General features: G+C 31.1%; 1 protein-coding gene across 1 annotated transcript; it reads left to right on the forward strand.

The window, feature by feature from the left end:
• The first annotated feature begins 19,108 nt into the window (after window positions 1-19,108).
• On the forward strand, window positions 19,109-23,141 carry LOC127722322 (uncharacterized). The gene is made up of 3 exons (XM_052229209.1): window positions 19,109-19,398; window positions 21,772-23,030; window positions 23,132-23,141. Exons 1-3 carry the CDS (start codon window positions 19,369-19,371, stop codon window positions 23,139-23,141), a joined length of 1,299 nt encoding a protein of 432 aa, XP_052085169.1. The 5' UTR covers window positions 19,109-19,368.
• Window positions 23,142-23,239: the final 98 nt, after the last annotated feature.

The raw sequence follows: 23,239 nt of genomic DNA on the forward strand, positions 1-23,239 counted from the left end.
ATCCACATTTATATGATATTTCAAACCTTAACTACACATTGTCAAGAAAATCAAATTCATTTATTTCTGAAGCATTATTTCGACTTGTGCTTGAAACAAAATATACACAGTGACTACAAAATCGTAGATACAGGTTTTTCTTCGGATATTCGACTTGTACCGGACCATACTATTTTTTTAGTTTACAAATGCTATTTCGTATCAAGTACACCGCACATAACGATGATTCATTGCTTAAATTTGTTAAATTTGATCTATTTTGTTTGTTCATGTTCCCATTTTGTGTTGGTTATCTTGTTTTTTAGAGGTCATTTCAAAAGATTCATTATTTTCGTTTGTTAATTAAGTTTAGGTTTTTTTTTCTTTTTATATATCTCAAAAATTAAAAACCATATCTGGATTTGGGTCTGTTATTATCCGGAAAATGTCTGAACAAGGAAGTCCGATTAGGTTTTAGTATTTCAAAAAAGGCCAAAAATGTGTTTTTATTTTGAAAATTGCATTGTCTCCCAGAGAAGCAGCAATGAACCAGTCACTTTATTCACTGCTAAGAGAAAATCTAGCTTCTTAAGTTCAGTTCAAAGACGTTATGATGGAATCTGGCAGAAATTTGTTGAAGAGTATGGGTCGTTTGCTGAAATTCCTGTGGAATCTTTGAATACGGTTTATCACAAAAGTTGCTATAAATCATATACAAGTAAACACAACGTTTCTGTATTAAATTTTGTTGGGAATAACGCTAGCGAGGCGTTGGCTGAAGAGGCAAAAAGTAGAGTCCCTGGAGCACTTACTCGTTCACAATAATTTCTAATAGATTGGAATGCGTGCATTATTTGTAACATCAAAAGTTACAAAAACAAAGATAAGAAACTCATCAAAATCGAGTCATATGACAGAGTAGGTCATAAACTGAGTTCAGCCAACCACTACTCTGATTTTCATTTGATTGGTAAAATCAGTCAGGCCATTTGATTGGTAAAATCAGTCAGGTAGACTTTTAAGAAAAGGCATTTTACCACAACCAATATCTAGTAGGGATACAAGAGGTTGATGACGAAACATGTTCAGAAAACATTTCTGACTACCAGACTGCTTTTTCAAATTGTTATCAAAGGTAACAGACTTATAATTTAATACGCCAGACGCGCGTTCCGTCTACATAAGACTCATCAGTGACTCTCAGATCAAAATAGTCATATAGCCAAACAAGTACAAAGTTGAAGAGTATTGAGGACCCAAAATTCCAAAAAGTTGTGCCAAATACGGCTTGTTTTTGGAAATTAGGAAAGATTTAATGGAGATCAAGAAAGCTTTTCTATTATCATCATTATTGGAAAAATGCTTCTTTTACTTTTCTGAAAATGTAGCTAAAAATTTAACATCTGGCAGACTTCAACGCTGGTTGGAAAATCAATACGGCAGTTCTGTCGTCATACAAAAACAACAAGGTCAATATATGTCAAACATTATGTTTTATTTACACACCCAGTCTTTGATAAAACCATGCAAAGTGCTTATAAGTGGGTCCACATGACATGTCATCCAAATGTATGAAATTTTGCACACATATTATGATAGTCAAGAGAAAAAAATTCTAACTTTGAAATTTTATTTTAAGATATTTTTAGATTTTGTAGCGCCTTCTACTGGAAAAGGCTAAATTTCTCACAATTTTCAAAAAAAAATGTCACAATTTTGTTACTCTGAATATGCTAGATAAGGTTATGTATAGCTGGTATTTAAATTGATTTTTATAACAAGCATCATTCGTCCTTTAAAGCTTGACAAAATGTTAAAGCTTGAGTATAGCTTAATTTTAAGGTTGATCGGTCTAAAAAAGGGCATTTTGGGCATATTTTGGATACTTGCTAAAAAGATCAACAAAAAGACATGAAATCTCTTAAAGTACTATGATTTTTTAATGTTTTAAATATTTCTATAAAGGTTAACATGTGTACTACAAGTTATATGATTTTTTTAGCTGGGGTCTCTTACACCGTTACCATGGCAACGGAATAAAAATGGGTTTCTCACATATTTTTCGTAATAATCCGTGTATTTAATCATGAAAACTTATTTATCTTTTGACACTGTCTTATGATATTTGGTAGAAAGGTGTATTACAATAAGACAGTGTATCTCGTAAAATTAAAACCGCCAAATGACCTTGTCCTTTGACCTCAAGGTGAAAATACTTGATCTTTTTTCATTTTCTTGACTGGAGCACACATTTTTCTCTCCCTTGAAGAAGTCTTTTTATACTTGACACACAAGTTCAGCATCTCAATATGATGTGTTGTGTACCATGGATAATGACCTTGATATTTGGCTTTCAATGTCAAATAAAAAGTCAAGGTCAAATATGTAATTCTATATGTCAGCCTAAAACAAAACATATTCTTTCTTGCCATGTCGATATGAAAATGAAGAGATGTGCACTGATTGCTTATGAGACAATTATCCACCAGAGTTAAAATGAAGTGGTAGTATGCAATTTGTAGGCCACAGAACGGGCAAGACCTTTGCATTGCAATTAAGGGTATTTCCCTGGGGGTCATGTCCCGCCCTCTCATATAATGATGTTACTATTTGAATTTATCAAAAAAAAAAATCAGAACCCCATCTCTTACCCATATTTAATCTTAATTGCCTTTCTAGTTCATCATGGGGGACATGCCCTGCCCCCTACATACAATTGATGGTAAAATAGCTTGAAATATATGTTCATATTCCTACCTCTAAATCATATATATATTCTCAATCAGCCTAACAACACCTTTAAGTAACCATCAATGTTTTTTGCTGAAATTCGCTCCCCTTATATACACTGTTCAGATACTCACCCATAAACCATGTAAACCATATACTCTTGTAAATATATCATGACTAGACCAATTAAGTTTACAATATATTTTGTCGCTCATGGCCTAAACCCTCGTTTCATAAATTGTTAAATTTATTGAAAACGGTGCATATTTCCACACATGTACCATATATTCTTACTTGCAATGGCAGTCTTTTTTTTTACAAGAGTGACTTCTACAGGGGAGACATCAGTGTTAATTCCCTAAAATGGTTCTACCGAGTTGTAGTTAAATTAAAAAAAAAATTGATAGAATTTTGACAATATGCAGAAACTTTTGAAATACTGCAAATTTAAAAAAAAAATAAATGTGGGTTTAATTAAGGCAAATTTAAATTGTACTGTATTTGAATATTCCACAAAAATTAAAATGCAACTAAGGTTATGTCAAAGCCTGGGCCATATAGAGCTAACTACATGGTGTGGGGTTTCCCAGTTTGTTGCAGGTCGTGTGGCGACCTATGGGTGTACGTTTATGGTTGGTTAACTTCTGAGATGAAATGTTGAATCCTTGACATATACCCGATATCTATTCTTGTTGTCCCTCTCAGCATCACATTGCGGCCGGGGATATATAAATGTCTTAGTTTCATAACAATCCATGAAGTTTAACAAATTTATCATTTCAAAAAAAATTCAATCCCAGACTGACTGTAAAAAACTAAGTCCATCTATCAGGAAAATACTAAATTGAGAAAAAAAAATATATATTCTAAAGTTTGCTTCTTAACCATAAAAAATCTTCTGCAAAAGTTTTATAAATTTGTATGAATGTATGTGAAAGTAATTGAGGTGTAACAAATTTTTACCCAAGACTGTAACTATATATTTTCGATATTTTGTTCATTAACAAGCTCTGTCCAAATTTCATAAAATCTCATGAAGGTTTGACAAAGTTATTGGTGTCTAAAAAAACGTTAACAAAATGTGAACGCCGCTGCCACCAACGACGGGATCGCTATGTCTCACTTTCGCAATATAAGTAGTGCAGTATCGATATAAATTATCAGCATGACAAGATGTACAAACAATTCAATATGGCTCAACTCGTCAGTGCACTTCTTATTGGAGTTATTGTCCTTTAATGACGATTTTAAACATTTATTTGCGTGTTTGCATATTATTTTGAAAACTGTAATAAACTGTAATAGTTATAGAGATGTATAGAAACATTAGGGGCAAAAAATGTCTACAAAAAAATCAGCATGGCCTAAACCGTCAGACGACTTATTGCCTTTTAATTAAGATTTTTAACAATTATTTGCATTTTTTAGTAAATTTCCTGTTGACAAAACTTAAAATTTTTCGTAAATCTAAGGATTTTCTTATCCCAGGAATAGATTACTTTAGTCGTATTTGGCACAACTTTTTGGTATTTTGGGTCTTCAATGCTCTTCAACTTCGTACTGGTTTGGCTTTATAATTATTTAGATCTGAGCGTCACTGATGAGTCTTAGGAAGAAGAAACGCGCGTCTGGCGTATTAAACTATAATCCTAGTACCTTTGATAACTATTGCCTAATGTTTTGAAAACTACAATCTATAGATGTCATATATGGAAACTTTAAACAACAAGAAAAAAATTGATTTACAATTATTTCACAAAAGAAACATACATGAGACGGTATAATTATGATGAGTTAACTCTAGTAAAAATATGACAGCACAAATTAGTTTATTCGTTTTTACAATTGGATGCCTTTGTTTATCTAATTTGTCATATAAAAATCAATATATGTGATTGTATTTTTACACCTTGTTAGATTATTGTTTTTTTTAAATATACTTTAAAACTACATGGATATACAGATTGATATTTTCATGTTTGTTGTTACAAATTGCAAATTTCGACATTTTTCAACAGAATCGTAAAAAAATCCCATTTGTTTTGGTCTAAACATTCTCTTATAACACCTTGGTATGCTTTGTTTTATATTTACTTTATGAAAAGATTAAGGAAATATCAAAACACTTATGATGTATCAAAAGCAGAACGCTTAATTTGAGGAAAAATAAATTTTTCACTGAATTATCTCCCTTTGTACCATAGAAAATCAATGTTTATGGCAACATTTATCGTTATTGTATTATCTTCATTGTTAGTTTAACTTACATTGTTCAGTATAATAATACTTTAAAAAAATAAGAAAAAAATACATTTACAAAATTATCCACAGATTGATATATAAAATTCATTGATTTCTTAAAGAGAAATGTAAATTTGGATATTATTCAATGAGAATTCTAGAAAGTACTTAAACAAGAGCCCACCAATCGTATATTCTAAAATGCGTTATCATTTCTGTCTCTTAAAATAACCAAATAGATATATACTTATACCTTTAATAGACCGAGAGCTGGTAAGTTTAAAAAAAAAGTAATTTTAAGGTTTTTTAAAATGCATTTTTACTGGATAATCTCCCTTTGTACCATTTTAATTCAATATATATGGCATCATAAATTGTAATTGAACTATGGTCATTGTTACTTTGAATTAATTTGTTAAATATTATAGTGCTTTTAAAAAGGAAAAACTTATATTTCCAAAATTATCCACAAAATTTTATTTTAAATTCATTGATTTGTAGAGAGAAAATGTAAAGGCATTTTTCGAGAAGAATTCTAGAATGTACTAAAATAAGACCCCAGCAAGTTTATTAGCTAAAATGCATAATTAAGTATTCACATTAATAAAACAAAGTGAGTTATCTTTATTTTTTTAATTGACCAAAGACTGGATAGTTTTCAAAATATGTACTTTTTACGATTTTCTGAAAATATTTTTTACTGGATTATCTCCCTTGGTAATATTTCTGGAATATGTTGGTTTCTTTTTATTTTCATCCTGGACATATTTAATACTTTAAAGAACCTTTATTTCTGCGACTTATATTCATAATATTAATATGTGTTTGTATACCGAAATCAAGACTGTCTTAAGCTAACATTTATAAGGACTATATATTTCATTCTATTTGCTTCATACACTGGTAGTTTCAGTTTCAGTTTCAAACATAGGTCTAAATACATAATATATCAATTTCCCAAATAGTTAATGATTGGAGATAAGATACCTGCTTATTTTCCACGCAAGTCTAGACGCAGAGGAATGTAGCTTTTACTTATTATAACTCTTAGTTTATAATGTAACATACTCTGAACTATTACATAAAACTATACGTGCCCAGTCATTATTACTATAAAGGTTCATTGAAGTTCCCAAATTGAAATTTTCTGTGCAGTGTAATGGGGAAGTATATTTTAGTTTTTGTTCTTTGTTTTTTTGTTGATAGTGTTGCCTGTATTTTCTGCGATTGTCCCCTTGGCATTGTCTTATGTATTCGTTCATACATAAACTCCGCCTTTGGAAGACATTGAAAACAAATATTTCGAAGTTGTTTCCAAGCACAAGGAAAACATAATTTTTGACATAGATCATATCATCAAGCACAAGGCAGCAATAATTTTTCCAAGACTCGGCTAAATAGAAAATTAATTTTCCATTATAAAAGTCGTCAACATGGTCCAAGACTGCATGTCAAGAGAGATAACTATTTTCACCGAAATGTGAGCATACCAAGACTACTGATTAAAATTATTTTCTAGCACAAGCATTGGACAACTACATGCAGATGATAGACGACAAATTGAACGTAAAAAAAAAAAACAAAAAACAAAGCACACAATGACCATATTGATCAGTCAATATTCACAACATCAGAATGCAACGCTTTTTTTATGATTTATTCTCTGATTAAGCATAAGAAATTTTCTCGTTAAGTGGAGGACATTTTGAAAGAAAAATGTGTTTGTCATAAATAAGGACCTATTATGTAATGTTACTTACCATCTTTTTGAAATTTATTGACTTTCTTAAAAGACAAGTATTTGCTTTGTTTTCCTGAAAAACCAAAATATGCAATAAATACAAAATATATGTCTTTTTAAACGATTAACACATATATATTCCTATATGACTGACTACTTTAGCAAGCAGTGGTATTAATTGAATACCAATGTGCATCATATAAGACATTCATGTTGTATTGGTGTCTTTCGACATCTTAGATTGTAAATAACAGAGAACCTACGGTCAAGATTTTCAATCAAATTAGCAATATTTGATGAGGAATGCTGATAACTAATGTGAATTTGCATTTAAAAGAATAAATTTATAGTATTTTAACCTACAAATATTGATATTTTTACAAGCTTAGATTATTTTTGCCTGATTTTTTTAAAAATTTGCAGTTTAAGTGGAGGTGACTCTAAAATAGTGCATGTGCTGAAGGAAAAATTCGCTATTTTGAATTTTAGTCAAAAAAAAAACGTGCAGTGACCCTATTTTTCCTTTGGTATTCTCAAAGCATTTTTTAAAGGCTTTTTTCTAGTATATTATATTACAATTCTATAATTTAGTTTAGCTTCTAATCACATAATGATGTTTTTCATGTCTAATCCATTCAAAATGTGTCATTCAGTAGTTGTCGTTTGGTGATGTGGTTCATATTTGATTCTCGTTTTTCGTTTTTTATATAGATTATACCGTTGGTTTTCCCGTTTAAATGGTTTAACACTAGGCATTTGTGGGGCCCTTTATAGCTTGCTGCTCGGTGTGAGCCAAAGCTTCGTGTTGAAGACCGTACTTTGACCTATAGTGGTTTACTTTTACAAATTGTGACTTGGATTTAGAGTTGTCTCATTGGCACTCATACCAAATCTTTTTATATCCATTTTGTCACAACCTGTACCTTAAAAATATGCTCGGTGACTTATCATTTTTATTATATTTTTTTAACATATCTAAATATATACTACGTTTTAGCCAAGTTCTATCATTTTTAATTGATACTCCCATACCATCTTTACCATTTTTCCATATCTGATTTAAGTGCATTTTTGTGTAAAAATGTAAGCCGACCTTAATGATATTTGATGTTTTATTTTAATTTCGACAAATCATTTTATGCAAATGTGAGACAGCAAATTGAAAATGACAAAATAAAGCTCGCGATTACCAAATGATCAATTATGACATGAAAACAGTTGAATTAAAACGCGTCATTCAGTAACACTATGCAATCATTACCTGATCGAATTGATGGTTTTGGTGGAAGAGGTGGTCCAGCACCTAAGAAAAGAAAGACACATCAATAAACAGATCTATAAAATTCAGCTGATATTTAATTGATCACTAACGGTAAAGATAGTATGCCGTGTTGGACATGAGCTCGATAATACGATCAACACAGCGTTTTATCCATAATTCCATGCAAGGTAGGCTAGTTGTGACGCCTTTTACCATTTCAGATGTCTAAACTACAACAAACTGTTTGATTTTTTCACATTTTTGATTTGCAGGCAGTTTGGTATTATTTATGCTAACAGGCAATGTCAAAACGTATTATGCGAGAGAATCCAAACTCATAAATATGCAATTTTAGAGTAACAATTCATGATATGATAATTGACAAATTCAATCTCCCACAACATATTGGTGTTTTATCATTATGAGTGAAGTTATCTTTTATCAATAACGTTGCAGAAAGTGTAGTACTTTTATATTTTTATCTTGTTTGTGCAGTATCTTCGTATATTAAATAATTATAAATCAAATGTCTTCGATGATTTTCAATATAATTCAATTTACGATTAACGTAATTTCATTAATTAAAAAAAAACTACTAAATTTGAATCTAGAACAAAAAAAAATAATAACATATTTTACCTATTCCCTGAATCCCATCTTTACATGACTCTTTTCGGGGATTAGTTGGAGGTGGTAGTTCTAGAAGTAAATGATCTCATGAAAAGACATTTTGTTTTATTTCTACCAAGCATTAAATGGAAAATCACATTTTCATATAGATCGGTTGTAGTCTTAACTTCAATGTATTTCTCCTAATTATTTGGAACATTAAAGAAACAACAACAAAAAAAAAATATTGAACACTGGGTTAAAAACGGCCAACTCATATCCACCACTTGAAAAAGAATAAATAAAAACGCTCAATCTTACGATTTACTACCAAATATGATTGTTGCCAATAAAATGGAAACTTATGCAACTGTTACACAAGTGAAATGTTAAGCTAAGCTATAAAAACAATCAATCATTTCCAACATAACCAAATGTCTGTACCAAGTCAGGGATATGACAGTTGTGTTCTATTCGATTGATGTGTTTGAGATTTTGATTTTACCAATTAATAAAGGATTTTCCTTGGAGTTCGGTATTGTTGATGTTTCACTTTTTACAAGTCTATAATAGGATAAAGATTCAATTTTTAAAAACATGTTGGGTTTTATCAGTAAAAGTAAACAAAGAATAAAAAAATTTCAAAAAATATTTTAAGAATGCTGAACATTGCGGAATGTGCTCATCACTAGTTGGTTTACGGCAATCGTTGAGTATGGCCATACATATGTGTGAAATTTTTTTTTTTTTATCAAAAATAAAAATAAACGACTATTTGACTACTTTAAGACTTTAAAAATAATTTTAAGAAAATTTTAAGATTCTCCCACTAACAGATTGTGTGGTTGTCCAAGTTTTTGTTAGCCATATTTGTCTTTTAATCAGCAGTAAAACAATAGAAACCCATATGATTCCACCCATATTACGAAGGACAATACTGTTTATCCCAAAACATTAATGGAATAAAAAAGTAGATGATCGGGCTGATACATGTACTTAGAATTACTATTTGAACAACTATTTTAGAAATGTTACAAAAGGTAACAGAATGTATTTGTATTACTTATCATGCTTAAAGATTGAACGTGTTAGTTGTTTGTATCATTTTTTTGCAGAAAACTTTTCCGTTACTTTAATGGGTAAAGTAAGAAACGATTTTTCGTAATGCAAAAAACAATAGTCAGCTACTATACATTTTTGTTTTGAACAATGACAATTCATGTTAAGAATTAGAGGAGAAAAGTCCATAGAATCTAAAACACATGGAATAAAGCATATTTTTTTTCTTTTTATTAGTTAGGCAATACGTATCACCTGTATAGCAAAACATAAAATAACAAAAATACCGAAACTCCTGTGAAAATTCAAAACGGAAAGTCCCTAATCAAATGGTAAAATCAAAAGCTCAAACACATAAAACGAATGCATAACAACTGTCATATTCCTGACTTGGTACAGGCATTTTTTTTTTTTAAGTTTATCACTATAAAAAACAAAAAATATGTCAACGAAGAAAAACAAAAAGCAACGTTTGCTAACAGTTACCTAAAAATCGTATTCATTTAAAGACTTTCATGGATTACGTTACTTAACCTAATGTTTTCTGTGTCAATAAACATTCTGTCGGTTTTGTTTTTATTATTTTTGTCATGAAGTTTGTCTTGCTGCCGACTACCACTTTTTATTATCACCTCATTGGCCTGATTTACCTTCATTTCTTGGTACAAAAACCACAGAGTTAACTCCAATCCATCCTTCATCTCCTTCAAATTCCACCCAGTAGTAATCTCGATATTTATTTTTCAGTTTCACTGTTTTTCCAAACTCAACTTTTAGGATCCCGTCGTAGTTGCACTGGTGGGCTGCGGTAACTAGCAATGATCTTTCTGAAAATAACAAGCATCTAAAATGTGTAACATTAAACAGCTTTATGTTAGTAATTCAAAAAAACTATTGTTTCATTTTTGTTTAAACTGGCCACAATTTGACTGTTTTCGGAAGCTTCTAGTAATAGCATATGTATTTAAAACTTCCCGGTTTTTCATTTCCTTATTCAAGATATAATTTTGGATCATTTTTAAAAATGCTGGATTTTGCCATTATAGTAGTGTTTTTGTCTGTGTGTTACTATTGCAATACTTTAAGTTATTTTAAGTGGTATAGATGTCATCTTTTCTCCCTGCTTGTAAAATAGCTGAACGCAACAGGTCTAGATTTTTAATCGGCAATTTATCAACTCTCTCTCTCTCTCTCTCTCTCTCTCTCTCTCTCTCTCTCTCTCTCTCTCTCTCTCTCTCACACAATATGAATAAATGCATTTTTTTCTTAAGTTAAAAAAAAGTTTAATAGTACCTGGATTATTGTCATAAGGTTTTACATGTGTTGCAGGTAATTTTACTTCCATTGTACCGATTTGTCCTTCTATCATGTCTCTATGACCATCACTTTTTCTATCAGTAACAGTAATAATATCGCCTTTGTTAAACGTTTTCTCGCTGTTGTCACAATCCACTAGTGCTTCTACATACTCCTCTGCAGGACAATAAAGAAAGAAATTTGTTCACTAACTCATAATGTTAACAATAAAAATTTGCAACCATGTTGTGAAGAATTTATTTAAACATATTTCAAAATGTTAAATCATTTAAACGAAAGAAAACTTTAAGCAATTATGGCATTAGATATGTAATCCTGGTACCTTTGCTAACTATTTGCATAAATACAGGCGTTCCATATAGGTTAAAACTATGTGATTGGCAAAGAATAAAACTAAGAATAAAAACATTTGACCAACCTCTCGTCCGATGATATTTGTATAGAAATATTCTTTATAAACACGTTCTTTAATTTTCAACCAAAATTTTAGTTAGCAAAGGGTAGCGCTACATATGGAATCATAACTTCAGGTCACTAAGTGACACATTTCTAAAGTTAACTAAAATGAAAGTTGTTCACATTAATATGCAATCAGTTTAATTGTATAGTCTTTAAGGTTTTATATACCTTGCGTTTTTTCTAGCAACACTCTTGAGGTACACTTTACTTGACGCGGCGGAATATTAGGAGCCATGTTTGAACAACCTAAAATAAAACAAAAGGAAAATGAAAATTACAAATTAACTTAAGCTACTATTTCTACATGTGATCATTAAATATGATTAATGTCATAATCATGATAATATTATCGTTTTATGCAAAGTTTTACCTCATTAGGAATGACATGTCAACGAAAACGTAAGAAGATATACAATCCTATTTCATAACGTAACGATTGTACATTTTCTCCTCAAGGAACCGCGAGCCCTGATTTCAACACTCCATTGCTGGCATAAAATATCATAATTTCGATCATTGATTTTTTTTCAATTTGCATGTTATTAACTGTACCTCAATCTGAAAATAAAACTTGTATGGGTTCTTTATAAATAGGAAAATACGTCCTGTTAGAGAAGAAAACAATTTTATTTGAACATCGTGTTTGTACATTATTTTTTTTAAAAGTTTTACAAAGGAGATAGATAAGGAAATGCATCAGTGATACCATTACAAATTAATTGAAATAAGAAAACAACACGTTTGAAATGTCATGTTTCCGACGCACTTTTAATTTGGAATTTACTTTCATCACAAAAGCTCACGGCCTAACATTTGAAAGTCAAAGAGGTTTAAGAATCGAAACAATTGAAGAGCCTAAAAAACTAAATTGCCCGACGGCGTTAAAACCTTAGTTTCTTTATATATTCGAAATTTTAAACGGAAATTTTAGACAATTTTGGTAAATATGATGTCAATATTGAAGTACAGACCACTGAGCTGATGGTACCCCTTTGAACTGATAGTCCATTAGCACAGTAATCGACCCAGTCATGTAATAAATGAAAAGAAGACGTTATGTATTTCATGGTTTGACGGCAGAGAATAGATAAATGTAAAAAATAATACAATGTGGAATGATCTCCAATCAGATAGCTCTCAACAAAAAACCAAATGACACAGAAGTGACTGATTGCCCCAAAGTATAAAATCAAATAATCAACAAAACACGATTTTGAAAAATTCATTCATTTGTTGAAATCAAGATTCAAATTCTGCATCATTGATGTACTGCGTAGCCGTTAACGATCAAACTGATCATGTATATTTGGCAAAATTGCTTATTTTAGGAAGATAAACACTTACCTTATGAACGTATGGTTATAAACTCATCATAAATACCAGGCTTTAAATTATGTACACCAGACGCACGTTTTGTCTACAATAGTCTCATCTGTCACGAATACCCAAGTGAAAAGGCCAAAAAAAAAAGTACGAAATTAAAGAGCACTGAGGACGCAACATTTCGAAATGTTTTGTCAATGACAGCTAAGAAAATCTTACCGTGGGTAGAAAATCCGGAGAAATTCGAACAATTCGAATGTGTTTAACAGTTAGTTTATATTTATGACAATATTCATGATATTAAATGTCAACATAGTAGTGATTACCACAAGGCCGTTGATATACTCTGGGAGGAAACATCATCCTGCATAATAGGACAATAACACAAAACTTACTCAACAGAAAATAAAACACAAATAAAATAATACACTACAATATATAATTTTTTTTTACATATCTACCTGTATAGACTACTACAAACAACAGCGTACCTTGTGTCATGTATGATATCTTTTCAGTAGAATCTACAGGAATCCACCCTTTCTTTTCACCGTATTTAACCCAGTACCAGTCACTTGATTTGTTGATAAAGCTTACAATAGTTCCAACCTCTAAATCCAAGGTATTGGTTTCGTTACTAGCATCAAGTGTTCTCCGCGTTATTTGCAGACGTTTGTCTACAATATATGATATTGTATGAAACTACTGCTTTTCGAACTCATAAAGTGAATGAAACATCTTTTGGTACAAATATTTGATAGATTTGAATCAAGTTTAAAAAAACAAAATTAAAGAAAAAAATAATTCTTTTAACCTTTGTCTCTAGAAAATATCTTTGTTTTTGTTTTCTTCAAAGAAATAGGGCTAAAGGGTCATTCAATCACGTCTGCAGTATTTGTTTAACCTATCGCTATTTAAAATAAGATTTTTTTAGACAACAGTGTTGACATCAATATTCTTTGAAATTATGGTGTCATTGGGATACCTTCGTTTTGACTAATTAAGCTTCGCATTCTTTTAGCCATTTCAATACGCTATTCCAAAAGCAAAAAATAGTGCTATAAACATGATAAAGTTTCAACTTCAGTTCGTGGTTCCAAAAATGTGGTATCGAGTGGAAACCGAGAGTCGTTTCGGTTGATTGATTGAATACTAATTACAGAAAACCATTTTGAAGCATCCTTTTACAACACATAAGATCACCCCATTGGAGAGGTAAATTTGTGATTGAGTTGTAAAATGCAGAAAATCAAAAGGCTTTTCCTCCTCTTTTGATTTGTATTTCTTTGCTTGCTATTACATGTTATTTCAATGGCCTTTGTTTATCGTACTGTGTGGATAAATATAGAATTAGAAATTACTCTTTTAAATATGTTTCGTTTGTTTCGTTTTTTAATTATTTCATGACAAACTTTGAACTTTTTTGTATAGTTAAAAATTCAATCTATCAAACTTTGTACCTTTTTTTTCTATCTCACATGTCTTTACTGAAGACACAGGAAACAACCCCTCATGTTCACCCAGTCTCCCTTCCAAGTATCCATCTTCGTGCTCTTTCACAAGGGTGATTATATCTCCAATTTGAATTGTTAGATCTCCAGGTCTCCTTTTGTCAAAATTTTGTATAGCCTCAACATAAGTATCTATTGTATAAACATAATTCATCGTCAAAAAGTTACTTATAAAAAAAAAAAAGTTGTGGTTTTATTGCCAATGAGGCAACTCTCAGTCAAATACCAAACGATTTTAACCACTAAAGGTTACCGTTTGACAGTGATCAAAACACATAACGCATATTAAACTATAAAAGACAACACAATTACAAATGTAAAATAGTTCCGATAAGAAAACTTCAGGCTTGATTAATGTTCAAAACAATAAATGAAAAACAAATATGATATTCAGCGAACAAAATCACAAACAAAAGTACAGATCCTAAAAGTACTCAAAGTTACTGAAAGCTAGTTAAAAGCCAAAAACAAATTAAACAAATCAGGTGTCTTAGGCTGAAAGAATATTGCAACGGGAACTTTACTATTTAAGCCTTGTTGCACTCGTGTGTTCGTATATTAAGTGTTAATGCTTAAAAAGCATCACGCTGTTTAAAAAACAGCGTGTAACAATATACATGTACTTAACTATAATGATACTCCTAAAAAATAAACTTCTATTTTGGATTAATAAGACTCTTAAACAATTTTTTATTCGAGTTGTTCTTTGTTATAATATACAAGTACTTATAAGTGAACGTTTAAGATATATACTGCCATAGGTTAATATTTCGTACCAACAATATATAAGTAAAAACTCATCAAAGTTACAGATCATTTCATTTTGTCAATAAATCATGCTATACATTTGATTACTCTGCAAATTTACGCATATTCACTAATAACCACATAGTTTGTTGTGTTCATTGTCCTTAGTTACTTTTAAAAATTTTACTTTACAAGAAAACATGACATACATAATGAATATTCTTATTGTAAGATGATCATTTTTAGTGTCAATAGATATGAGAAGATGTGGAAATGAGTGCCAATGAGACAACTCTCAATCCAAGTCACAATTTGTAAAAGTAAATCATTATAGGTCAAAGTACGGTCTTCAACACGGAGCCTTGGCTTACAACGAACAGCAAGCCATAAAGGACCCCAAAAATGACTAGTGTAAAACCATTCAAACGGGAAAATCAATGGTCTAATCTATATAAAAAACGAGAAACGAGAAACACTTATGAACCACATCAACTAACGACAACTACTGAACATCAGATTCCTGATATAGGACAGATGCAGTGGATTTAAACGTTTTGATAGGTACCAACCTTCACCCTTATCTGAAACAATAGTGTAACCTCACAACATATAAAGACATACTATAAAATATCAATTGAATTGGCTTAACTCAATCAAAAGACATATTAGCACATGTGATTATACACCGAACGAAAAAAAATGAGATATGATACAATGTAAATACAAAATCAATAAAATAAGGGGTGAATAAATATGGACAACAGTTGTATACCGCTGAGAGATGTTAAACAATTTTCCGAAAAAACAAAAATAACTTGGACCAAAAATGCCAAATAATAATATACACAGGTAAATGAAAATATTTTTGTTGTAAGGTATACAGTTTAAATGGAAAACTGAAATATTTTTACAAAATGAATAATTTTGTTATTCATAGCACCAAGAAGTGAAAATTTATAGTCATACCAAACATTTTTCAAAGCTGGTATATAGACGAGATATCACCCTGAATAAGTAAATATTGAATAACAAAAAAACATTACATATCCCACCCGGCACTCAACGTCATTTCAACGTTGATAAATGGTTGATGTTTGGTCATGACGTTGTTTCAACGTTGTTTCAACGTTGAAATAGCAACGTTGAGTTTAGGTTGAAGAAAGAATGTTGTTTCAACGTTGAATTTCGGTTGTTTCTACAACGTTGAATTATGGTTGCAGAAAGTATGTTGTTTCAACGTTGGATTTTGGTTGTTTCTATAACGTTGAATTATGGTTGCAGAAAGTATGTTGTTTTAACGTTGGATTTGGTTGAATCTTCAACGTTGAATTTAGGTAACAGAAAGTATGTTATTTCAACGTTTAATATAGGTTGATTCTTCAACGTTGAATTTAGGTTACAGAAAGTACACTGTTTGCTGAATTTTGGTTGAATCTTTAATGTTGAAGGTATATATGTTGAAAAATGCTGTTTAAAAGTTGATTCTTTTATGTTCAAATCAAGGCACTGGCTGTGGTTACACACAGAAACTAAAAAACAATAAGAAATAGCTAAATTGTTATAAGCGCTGGTGAAGTGGACCCCCTTTTTTATTTTTGTGTTTCTTTTATTTAATTGACAATATTTTTTTTCATATTTCAACCTATTTTTACTCAATTTAGCTTATAGTTAATAATTATAAGTGCATGTTCAACAGTTTTTATATTAAATGCAATTCTACTTTATACATTTTCCCTCTTATTCAATTGTATATACGACTCCCGATACGACTTAAAAAGTCTCAATATATTTTTTTTGGTTAATTACAAACAATTAATTAACAGTGGCAGATCCAGATTTTTTTTAAAAGGGCACTGACTATAACCTATAATATATAGGGGTCCGCTCTAGTCATGCTTCAGTGATTCCATTTATAATTTACCCCCCCCTCCCCCCCCCCCCCCCAAACACACACACCTTTGATCCGCCTATGAATACTAAGCGGTGATAAAACTGAATAGCAGAAATGGTGACTTTTTCAAGTTCAGGTTGTATATAAATGCCAAACGAATGACCAACTTTAACTAATTAAGTCCACAATATAATTATATCGTCATATTGACAAAAATGATAGTCGGAAATTATCAAATAGAACGAAAGCACGCGTGCGCGGCTTTTGGCGGCATTTCTCTGCATACGCGCGTTGGTCAAGTCACTCCTAAATCCAAAACAGCACATCACCCAGAAGAAGATTGTATTAGAAGTTTTGTAAATATATATTAACTTGTCTACAAATATATGGATACTTTAAATTTTGTTTTATCATACTTAAAAATTATATATTATTCTTTCAACATCAGTTAGATAAACTGTTTAGTCGCGACAGGAAATATATATTATTGCATGGTGGACATTTTGAGGTGAATCAACTGAACATTCAAAGAAATTATTAATTAGCCAACACAATTTGTCAGTTTAAATAAACGTAATTAAATCAATTCATATTTATTCAGATAAGATTGCTTCTGGGTATGGAAATTATGTTTTAATTTAAAAAAACGAGGTGAATTTTGACACGGAACAAAAAACCGGAAGTATGTTCGCATTTGTAAGGATTTTAGGTAAATTTATAAACAAAAATTTGACACGCTAAATATGATCAAATATAAAACGCTCGTATTTACGCTGTCTTTGAACTAAGTCATTGAGTGTAGTAGTCGGTCGAGGACCAGCTTAATATATTCTAACCAGATGATGTAAAAAAATGAAAAAGTAAGATGAAGGACCTCGTTTTGAATCCTAAACTTTTTTTCAGAAATTAATGAATATAACTGTATAACATAAATCACCTGGAACTTGTACAGCTGTCATGACTACATGTAGTCATTATTGAAGAGTGACCATGACTTCTCTAGTTGAAAAATTAACATATATTCTTGCATTTGTAAACAAATGTAATTTATGTAGTAAATCACATTGTAGTCTGTTTTGTCCCTTTTATTACAGTGCGGCCGAGATAAAGCCATTAACAAAAATTCAGTGTTGAAGATTGAATGCACCACCCGGGGGGCCTACTGACCATCTTTTTGGGTATAACTGTGCCGATAGCACTTGCCAAATGAGACCCTGTTCTAACCAGAAAATATTGAAAAACATACCCTGTTCTAGACACACTCAGAACATTTATACCCTGTTTAAGATATTTAGACTGTTATTTTACATAAGCGATCCTGTTCTAGACTGTATGTTTAAAAAGTGTCCCTGTTCTAACAACAGGACATGAAAAAAGGACCCTGTTCTAAAAGCATGGCATGAAAGAAAAAGGGACCCTGTTTTGCGGCACACCCATACCACGTAAAATATATATAAAGATATATAATACAGAGTTTTATTTCTACTGTACTCAATATCCTGTACATATAAAAATAAGAAGTGGTATATATCGATGCCAATGAGACAACGAATCCATCCATCATGTCCAAGACTCAATGCAGTGAAATAATGTACATTGTAAGTGTATACACCATGTTATATGGAAACCTGGGTTGATTTTCCTTTTTGATTCTTACAAAATAGCAGTAGTGGTAATCTTAGTATTTTATTTTTAGTAGCGAGTGATGCTTTTGTATATCTTGGCAACTTCAAATAAAATTGAGTGAACAAATACTGTTTTAAAATTCATGTAAATAATATAAATTGAACAAAAGAAGATGGGGTATGAGTGCCAATTAGACTCTTAATCGAAGATTTATTGTACATGTATTTAATTCATGTTAATTGTATATATTTAGTCAGATTCATCATTATTGTATCCATGCACTTGTAATTGACAGAAGTAGTGAATACACTATTTACTTTTGTCTGTCTCATGATGATGGGTGGCAAGGTCCTCACAAGGTTGGTGTCTGTCTCAGATGGTCATTCTTAACCTTTTTAAGAAGGTAAAAATGTACTAATGGGTGTGGTTTCATTATTTTGGTATTTTGCTTTTAACAACAAGTGACACTTTTTCAAATCCTGGCAGTTTGAAATAATAAGTAACTACAAATAGGGGCTGGTGCACACTTAGTTACAGATGTTACCATCATGTGTACCTGTATATGCTTTGAAGTTATGCATTGCATACAAAATGTCTCCAGGAGCTACATGTAGCATGGTCAGATAGATGTCAAGAAAAGATATTTTGGTCTCCTAAGAGGGATATATAATCGACAGTTTATAAATTTATGTAAATTTTTACCCAAAGGTTTGAATTTTATTTAAATTTTTTTACCAACTATATAGCTAACTGACATTGAAATTAGCAATAAATGATTAAAAAATGTATAACTATTTTCACTGTTTCATTACAGGTTTTATAGTCTGTTGGTTATTTGATTATAAGTAGTCTGGATATACCATTATAAAATAGGATGGCAGAAGGAAATGGAAGAGATCTACCTGTGAGTTTATAAAATTACTTTTTTTAAGCATTAAATTATAAAACCGAAAAACATGGCTTCACTCAGCGTTGGATGTTGATATCTTATCAATAATAAAAGTCTGTAAATTAAATACATGTATTAAATTAAATCAATTATAAAAATATAGCACTCGCAGAGAGAAATTCATCTGTGATGGTTTCTCAATTTCAGAGATGAATCCATTTTGCAGAGGAGCCTACAGGGAGGAGATAACTGCTATTTGGCATGTTGCATGAGAATGCATGTCACATGTTTTTGTCACAATCATGTTTATTGAGGATTTTGAAATATTTGACCCCATAGAATAAACAAACTAGGCTATATATATATGGAACTTTAATATAATGTTCCTTAGAGTATCTATTTTATAAATTGTATAAGTTTTGATCAATTGACAAACATGACCGCCATAGCTATAAATAGAACATGGGGGTTATTTTAAGGAAATTTTGCAGTTTTTGATCACTATCTTGAATATTATTATAGATAAAGAGAAACTGTAAACAGTAAAACTGTTAAGCAAAATAAGATCTACTTATTAGTCAATAATACCAAAATTGTCAATTGACCTTTTAAGGATTTATTGCCCTTAAAACTTAAAGATATTTTACTTAATTTCTTTTACTTGTTAGCTTACTTTAAAAAATCTTCTCCTTTGAAACTGCTGAATAAATTTCAGCCAAACGAGTTTCAGAGTATTTAGTATAAATTTTATATTTATTTCCTTGTACGTCAAGAAACATAGCCTGTATTGGCTAAAATAGAACATAGGGGTAAAATGCATTGTTTTGCTTTTGAAGAAGATATGACCAGATTCAAGAATATATTTATATAAATTAAAAAGCCAAAATAATCATTGATGAAAGATTTAAACAAATAATTTAAGGTGAGCGATTCAGGCTCTTGAGAGCCTCTTGTTTATAGTTACTTGTACAATTCTTTCCAGAATTTTATGAAACTTATGTCATAGGTTTATATCAACAATTCACATGACTCTGACAACTTCAAAATTTAGTACCAATCACTTTTTTTAATAGAAAATTTTCAAGAATTTTATAAAACAAATTCTATATAGAATAATATCAGCAATATCTCTAACAATTCTAAAATGGTTGCCATTTGACTTTTTAAAAAAGAGTGATGCCATCTGTATTTGTAACATTTGATAAATGAATTATTTGCAACGTGGGGAACATGGAAACTATGTTCTCTTATATATTTTACTTCAGAATCACTGTTTTCTATTCTTATGCATGTAAACCTAAATGCATGCATGCAGCAGAGCCTCATGGGCCATTTTTTATATAAAGTTTTTTGTTTGATTGCTGTATTTTTTGGAAACTTTTATGATTGAAGCCAGAGTATAGAAAACCAAGAAAATCTCTGAGGAAACTATATAAAAAATAATATGTTATAAAGTCATCCTTTAATAACAACAATTGTCCACATATTAGTCAAAATTAAAATGGTTACCCAAGTCTTAAAAATGTACCCAAAAGCCCCCCTTCATTTTATTGAAAATTTTAAATGCTGCTGGAAAATTATCATTGTGTGGATCTATAAGAGACAAAATAAATGTGAGCATATCTTCAAAATGGTTTTATCAAGAATAATCTTAGAATTGTCAGTTATATATACTAATATCAATCTGAAACTTGATAAAAAAGAATATTAATTTTAAAATTTCTGCCCAGCCTACATGTATACCCTATTTTGTTTTGCCTAATCTATGAAACATCAGGGGCGGATGCAGGAATTTTCAAAAGGGGGGGTGCAAAATATATGTCCCGATACAAATGCATTGATCGACCAAAATAAAGGGGGGTGCGAACCCCCGGAACCCCCCCCCCCCCCCCCTCTGGATCCGCCACTGAACATTATGTCACAAAGAAACAATTATTAAAATTAAAGAGATAATTTTCAGACTTAATAAAGGCCAGACTTTTTTTATTATTTGTTAAGAGAGAAAATTTTGGGCGAAATAGAAATAAAAGTCAAAAGTTGTGCTCAGTTGGTTCCAAAAATGAAAATACAATTAATTATGATTAGAAAAAAAAAACCTGCAAAATAACTAACGGTTCTAATTCAAGATTATTTTTTTTCTGGTTCTTAACATAGGGTAGGCAGGTAGGAGGGAAAGTAAAAATAAAAGTTGACAAAGTCTATTTTATTTTGGTTTTCCAAAACTTAGGGTAGGCTTATGTCGTTGAAAAACAATAAAAAGTCTAGCCTAATGGATTATCATATTTATATTAAAGGGCAAACGAAATGCATGATCAACTTTCAGGAATTTTAACACAACATATAACATGTATAAACATATGCATGTAACAAAATTCAAACCTTTTACAGCGCTCATATCTTAGAAGATGGAGAATGTATAACACTGAGGTAGAAAACTTGGCTTGCCTAAGTGATGATGAGGAAAGTGTGTCAAGCCATGTATCAGCTGTACAAGAAGGTTCAGATAGAATGCATGAATTGTCTGAAAGTCAGAGCAGTAACATTAATATTAATCATGAATATGGCAACAATGAAAATGAAGCGAGTAGTGATAATGTCGAAAGCAGTAATGATGAAGAAATAAGTAGTGAAGAAGAACAGAGTAGTGAAAATGATAGTTCTGGAAGTAGCCGAGTATCAAGTGAAGATGAACAATCTGATTCTGATAATAATGATCTTTGTAAAGATTTAGCTGAATGGGCCACTGAGAACAAAACATCAAGAGATGGCTTAAATTCTTTGTTATTTATCTTTAGAAAATATGGACACCGCGTTCCAAAGGATTCTAGAACACTGTTAAAAACTCCTCGACATATCGATATAAATAAAAAATGTGGAGGTGACCATATATATTTAGGAATTGAAAGTGGTATTTTAAAAATTTTGACTCAAAACGCAAGACATTTTACAAGAAATAATGAGCTGTTGTTAGATTTTAACATTGATGGTGTCCCACTTTTTAAATCATCAAACACACAGTTTTGGCCTATATTATGCAGTTTGTCAAAATATGAACCTTTTAAAGTGGCTTTATACTGTGGAAATTCCAAGCCAAATTCTGTGCAGGCTTATTTGTCAGATTTTTTAGGAGAGTTGGAAAATTTAAAAACGCATGGAATAACTTTTAATGAAATTTTATACACCGTCAAATTAAATGCTTTTATATGTGATGCTCCAGCCAGGTCCTTCATAAAATGTACTGTAGGTCACAATGGTTACTACAGCTGTGAAAGATGTACCATTAGGGGTGAGTGGAATGGCCGTGTTGTTTTTAATTCATCTGATAACAGTCCTCCATTGCGAACTGAGGAGGAATTTAGAGCATGCCTATACAGCAACCATCAAACATCACGCTCACCATTAATAGATGCAGGACTGTTTTGCATAAATACCTTCCCACTTGACTACATGCATTTAGTTTGTCTAGGTGTAGTGAAGAGGATTCTTATGTTCCTGAAGCAAGGTCCAAGGGAGTGCAAGTTGTCACAACAACAACTTAAATTGATATCAGACAAACTAAAAAACCTCCGTGGGAAAATGCCAAGGGAGTTTGCTAGACAGCCACGTTCTCTTGAATTGGACAAATGGAAAGCAACAGAATTCAGACAGTTTGTCTTGTACAGTGGGCCCTTAGTGCTGAAGTCTGTTCTTTCTAGGGCTATGTACAACCATTTTTTAACATTGACCGTGGCCTTAAGCATTCTTTTAGACTCAATTAAAGAAACCAGAAATGCCTACTTTGATTATGCCATAGAACTTATGACATATTTTGTGAAGAATGCCACAACTCTATATGGAAATACATTTGTTTCCTATA

The sequence above is a fragment of the Mytilus californianus genome, unplaced genomic scaffold (genome assembly GCF_021869535.1).
Source record: "Mytilus californianus isolate M0D057914Y unplaced genomic scaffold, xbMytCali1.0.p SCAF_12, whole genome shotgun sequence".
Taxonomy (NCBI): domain Eukaryota; kingdom Metazoa; phylum Mollusca; class Bivalvia; order Mytilida; family Mytilidae; genus Mytilus; species Mytilus californianus.

Coding starts and splice junctions, on each gene's coding strand:
- LOC127722322 (XM_052229209.1), top strand. CDS start 19,369: ATGGCAGAAGGAAATGGAAGAGATCTACCT. Junction 19,399..21,771: donor GAAATGGAAGAGATCTACCT/GTGAGTTTATAA, acceptor AACCTTTTACAG/CGCTCATATCTTAGAAGATG.